This window comes from Lissotriton helveticus, chromosome 10 (assembly GCF_964261635.1).
Source record: "Lissotriton helveticus chromosome 10, aLisHel1.1, whole genome shotgun sequence".
Taxonomy (NCBI): domain Eukaryota; kingdom Metazoa; phylum Chordata; class Amphibia; order Caudata; family Salamandridae; genus Lissotriton; species Lissotriton helveticus.
In genome coordinates this window covers 979,895,449-979,901,448 of record NC_136071.1, presented here as the reverse complement: position 1 = coordinate 979,901,448, position 6,000 = coordinate 979,895,449, and the positions used below count along the sequence as shown (strand labels likewise).

Below are 6,000 nucleotides of genomic sequence, written 5' to 3'. Positions count from 1 at the left end.
GCATTCATGGCCTTGTACGAGGAGGCAAGCATCGGACTCCCGTAATCCAGATCCCCGGTGCAGACGAGGCTCGCCGGGATCAGGCTCCAGGTAGGGAAAAATTGGCAGCAGAGCATCAGGCTTCTATTAGGGCAAGGTTGTGCTGAGCAAAAGTCCCATCAGACGACTGCAGACGGATAAATGAACCCGTTTGGGGGAGCCTCGGGCGGAGCTTTACCCCAGCACGTCTGCACCCATTACAGTCGTGGCCACGCCCCGTAGGACATGCCACACACATCAGGGCTTGTCCTACCTTATACTTACAATGCACCCTGCCCTTGAGCCTACCATAGGGGTGTCTGATATGAAGAAAAGGGGAAGGTTTAGGGACTGGCAAGTGGGTGCACTTGCCCAGTCAGCATGACAGTACCAGACTGCACGCAGGCTCTGCAATGGCAGACCTTAGACTCGTTTTACAAGGCTGCTTCTGTGGGTGGCACAACCAGTGCTGCAAGCCCACCAACAGCATTTGGATTTACAAGCCCTGGCGCACTCAGTGCACTATACTAGGGTCTGACAAGTAAACCAAACCAGTCAATGATGGAGTCACTATTCAATACATTAATTTATAATAGGGAGAGCATATGCACTTTAGCACTGATCAGCAGTGGTAAAGTGCCCAGAGTCATAAAATAGCCAACAACAGGTCAGAAAAAATATAGGAGGAAGGCAAAAAGTTCAGGGATGACCCTGCAAAAAGGGCCAAGTCCAACAACTGGCATAGGTTAAGGTGTTGGTTGGTGGTGGTATAGTTGCTGTTAGTGGTATTGGTGGGGATGAGGAACTTTTGGTGATTTGCTATCAGCGATGTTGTGGACTTGGTGGTGGTGTGTACTGGTGGTGGTATTAAGGGGGGTGGTGCTGCTGGAAGTATTTTTGTTGGTTAAATTGGTGGTGGTAATAGTAGCATTAACAATGGTCATGTTTCTGGTGGTGGTATTTGTGGTGCCATTGGTGATATTTGGATTTGTGGCATTTATAGGGGAGGTGGTAATGGTTATGGTGCTACTGCTGGGATGCCTGATTGGAAGTCACTGGTGTTTCTACTATTGGTGGCTGAGATAACGGTGGTGGTAGCAGCATTGCATACATGAAATAAAAAATTGCATGTGACAAAGTTTGATTTTGAGACAACTTTTTAAATGTAAAATAGTCCTTCGCACATTGAAATGCAAGCACTCCAGAGGAGTTAGAATGATACACCCAAAAGCACAGTCAATAACATGAGGAGAGAGGGAAAAGTTTCCCATGGTGAGTAAATCCCAACTCTATATATTTTAAAGTAGTACTAACAACAGGTCTGGCAGATAGCTGAACCTGTATGTAGCCAACCCTTACAGAAAAAATACAAGAAATGCCTAAAAGCAAAGGAAAACTACTAGTAAAATACACGTTTGACACTGAGCAACCTGTGAGCTTTCACTGGGGTCTATTGATGTCACCGACCACAGATGGATATGGTTATGCCTGTTCTTAAGGTATCCTCTTGTTAGTGCAAGCTGTTGTATGATTGGGCTGAGACCATTCCATCTTTGATTTCTGCCACGACTTAGCCTTGCTCTCACCGGTTGGTCCTACCTGAAAGCTTTATTGACTATGGTAGCTTCTGCATGGTTATGGAGTCTTGATGTTTGTCGGGTCTCTTTAAACCTCTGTAGCTTTCTTGGAAGCTTAGTTTATTCACATTCTTGTATGCCAATGAAATAAATTGTGTAGTATGACATTGCAATAGTATTTATATAGTGTATTCCATTCCCCTTACAAGGCTTAAAGTAGAATAAGAAACACGACTTGCGTCCAAGACAGCGCAAAGACGTTTGTCACTCTCTAATTTATTCAAAAGTTCGGTCTTTTAAAACCATTGAACCATTTAATTTACATTATTTAAAACGTCCTATGAAAAACATTAGTAAAAATATTTTGTCCTTGTTCTACACTCAGTAAAATCAAGACCATATTATATTGTCCATAAAGTGCTGCAACCCTGACAATCATCCTCATCATAAAACCAGTGTCTTAGAATGAGTGCTTATCTTCTGGAACATGACTCAGTTCCTTTAGATACATATTTATAAAAGTTTTCCCCCTGCAGACCAGAGGAATCGAAGACCGCCTAACCAGGTGGTTACAGCTTCTCTGCATGTTCGTTTATTCATAATAATAAATGTTTCCTTCGAAAGTATCTTTCTTTTAATAACTTCGGACATGCACAAAGCATATGAGCTAAGGATTCGTGTTTGTAGTTACACAATCTGCAGTCTTGATTTTTGTGCTGGTCTTTCCAGGAGGTCGTTTGAGAGCTTGTGAAGCTTGTGAAAAACTCTGCATAGTTTATTGCGAGTAACTTTTATAATACATCTGACCAATTGGCTCCCATGGGAAATCTACATTAGGTCCTAGTTAAATAGACCACACCTCTAAAAGATGCTGTATTATTATGAGATGCATCTATTGTAGTCAGAAGTTTAAAAGGCAGGAAGGTGTGTTTATGTTGCCACATTCACAGTTTATTATTCTTAAACTGCCATGGTTGAATTTAAAAACCACAGACTAATAACTTCCCCGTGGCAGCGCCTACCGCTTGGCACAGGAGCCGCGGACACCCCCGTGTGCAGGCAGAGCAGGTCAGACTCCAGCGCAGCGGCGTCTGGGCCTGGGGACCCTTCAGGGGCTGCCTTCCCTCTCTCGGCAGAAGCCCAAGAAAGACTGCATTGAGTGCTAGGACCGAGCGCAGATACAGAGCAGGAGGCGGCGGCGGGCGGCTCGAGCCTTTGTAGTCAGCGAGGAATGCGGAAATGTTCGAGCTCTGTGTCAAACTTTTTTTGATGCGGGGGTCAAGTCACATTCAACCAGCGTGGGAAAGGAACAGCGTAAGTAAGAGAGAGAGTGAGGGAGAGCGAGAGGCAGGGTCGCCGCGCTCTCCTGCGAAGCCAGAGAGAAAGGTACTCGGCTCAAGGGGCGAGAGAGCGGATATCAGGACGGCTTCCTCTGGGAACCCGTGGGGTGCGTGGGCACGCGTTGTACTGCAGCCGTCACAGAGAACCTTGAAACGGACATTTTTTAGCCATGAAAATAAAAAAAGCGAAAGAAATGTTAAAGTGACAGCAGGAGGAAGGTGAATTTCTGCACAGAGTGGTGCGGTCAGCACGGTCTTACCTACCTGTGTGCTCCGTTCCTGGCCGCGTGCAACCTCATTTAAAAAAAATCAACTTCAAACCCATTTGCAATACCTTTAGGGTGGCTGTTTAAGTGGGGAAGGCTTCCCATTGGCTCCGAGCAGGTATCTCGTTCCGTTGTCGGATCTGGGTGAAAGTCGGACCGCCAGTTTGTGACCTGTGCCGGTGGTACTTCTCAAGGAGTGGCCAGTAAGTAACCTCTTGTGTCCACGTGAAGTTACCCGGAGGCGAGGGGCTGGCCTTTGCGATGCATGTGGATGAAAGGATGAACCTGCGCTGTGTATTATTTTACGGTTCATTTTTCCATGGGACTTGTGTTCCTTTGCAGAATTATTAAAGGGAAAAATAGGTAATTTGTATTCTTTTACTCTTGAAAGTAATGGGGAGTAATCTTTGGAAAAAGTTAGCAAAACAGCTTTCCTTATTGGGTAAAAGTATTCCTTCCTAAAATAAAACGCCTTGAAGCTATGGAGTTTCTTGCAGCGCCTCCATCCAGCTCCAGCACGTGGCAAGGGCGCCGCGGCGACGAGACTGGTTCTCTTGCTTGCATTTTCGCCCTAATTTAACCATTTCGCTTCTTGTCACTTGATAACTGTAACACAGGCTGGACAACTGCTGAAAAAACTCTCGCTCCTTTTACAAGACCCGAGCAGCGCCTCACACCCACCAGAAAACCCCAGCCGCTCGCTCACCACGTGTTAATGCAACGACGCTGGCTGCTACACAGCGTGCATTTCTCATCGCATTGTCTCGCAACACAAACGTATACACTCGTCGCAACGGGCGATAATTTCATTTTGTTTTCTTTCGTGCGCCAATAGAATGCAAATAAACATAAGTGGGTGCAAGCATTTCACGAGTGGGCGGAAGGGAGCGTACACGCCATTCATTCAACTGTCCCTCTTCCCACCCACGAAGACGCCCTGTTCCGCTGATCTCAGGTGTTCAAACTTGGAATATCTTTGCATCCTGGTACTTGTAGTTGTGGTGATACCCTTATAAACCCAGGACTACAACAACGCAGAACATAAGACCACGATATGCAAGGAGGAATTACTTTCCTTTGACGTAATCGCCAAATTACACCCAGGCACATCTTAGACAGTAAGTCAGTCAGCCAGCCCAGGCTTTTTAGGCATCAGCACTTTGGACACTGGGACATGTAGTTTCACGTTTGCAATTGCTGATACATACATGGTTGCCATGGAGTGTCTCTCCCCCTCCATCCCCCCATCCCCCCCAAGTCACGTTTGACACGATAACCAGTCTCGGCTTTGGGGTTGTAGCTTTGCTGGAGCCAGCGGCAAGCTGGTAAATCCCAGCATGCAATGCGCAGTTGACAATACACCGGACAGTGGGTGAATCGTGAATGTGCTGGCTATCAAGAGACCACTTTACACTGCACAACATGTACTAGCTGTGTTTCCAAAGGATGCACGTTCCTCATTCTCTTTACTCCAACATGTCAGGTACAAAGGACATAAGTAGCAAAGTATTTTGTTGAGCCATGATATGAGGATCGCCTTCCTCCTTTACTGGTCTTTTAGGCAGTTGCTGGGAATATGCTGGAAATTGTAATTTGTCTATTTTATGTAACGTTTAGGCCCACTAACCCGAAAATGCAAAGCAGAGTTGTCTGAAAATAAACAGGACCGGTTGAAGGTGCTTCTAGTGGCCTGCTAGTAGGGGCAAACCCTTGGGAGCAATTCAGCATGTTTAATATTTGAGTGAAAAGGCAGAGGGTTTCTACCTGCAATAAAGAAATCCTGCCTGCTTTGTAGAAGTACCCTATACAAAGAATGTCATGGATATATGAATAAACACATTAAACATGAGTTCTCTCTTAGAGTCCAAGATTACATAATGATATTTGTGTTTTCTTCCACAGATCTGACAGAATGAGAAAATGAGTCTTCATCCCTTGTGGGTGATCCGGCGTCCATCAAAATAAGCAAAGGGTATTGAGATGCACTCAGGGTGAGACGAGGGTGCCCACTGCTGAGGCTCCAGACGCACCCTTGGATACTCAGGAGACCGGGCCCCTCTGCGGACCAGCAATGGAGAGGGGCAGCCAAGCTGACCAGCAGTATGAATGTGTTGCAGAGATTGGGGAAGGTGCTTATGGCAAAGTCTTCAAGGCTCGTGATCTCAAGAACGGAGGCCGCTTTGTGGCGCTGAAGCAGGTGCGCGTACAGACTGGCGAGGAGGGAATGCCGCTGTCCACTATCCGTGAGGTGGCCGTGCTTCGACATCTAGAAACCTTTGAACATCCCAATGTGGTCAGGTGAGAGAGTAGAGTTAAACATTGTATCAGTTTGCTTTGTGCATGTAAGGCTAAGGACACCAAGGTCCCCAACGCAAGCGAGGAAGATGAATTGGCGCCCTACATTACTAGTTGAGTGGTAAAATAAAGCCATAATTTCTGTGCAAGAGGCCATTCATACCTCTGAGCTTTAGTGCCATTCTACTGATTGAACTATTAATAGATACTCCCCTGGAATCTTGCATTTCAGGGATCTGATGAGTGAAATCTAAGATATTTATGTATACCTATGGACCTCAGTTGAGGTGCACAGTATACATCTGTGGAGCCTGAGAAATGTCGCAGTATTTACATAGCCCAGAAGCTGTGGGCTGTATGAGCACTGTAGCCTTACAAGGAGTCCATAGACGTACACTATGTACCCAAAAAGTGTAGCCTATGGTTCCTGCATGAAAACCCACAATATGCATTTTCGGTGTCAAAATGCTTACACTGTATATAGCAGCATCATAGCACCTGCAA

At 46.0% G+C, this 6,000-nt stretch overlaps 1 protein-coding gene across 3 annotated transcripts in view; it reads left to right on the top strand.

Annotated features, from left to right (window-relative positions):
• Nucleotides 1-2,818: 2,818 nt before the first annotated feature.
• CDK6 (cyclin dependent kinase 6) overlaps nt 2,819-6,000 on the top strand; it is a 598,055-nt gene continuing 594,873 nt past the window's right edge. For 2 of the 3 annotated variants that reach the window (XM_078664406.1, XM_078664407.1), the window contains exons 1-2: nt 2,916-2,981; nt 5,104-5,499. In XM_078664406.1, the coding sequence (XP_078520532.1) occupies nt 5,273-5,499 (227 nt within the window). In that variant the 5' untranslated portion in view covers nt 2,916-2,981; nt 5,104-5,272. The other variant, XM_078664405.1, reaches the window with a different exon arrangement.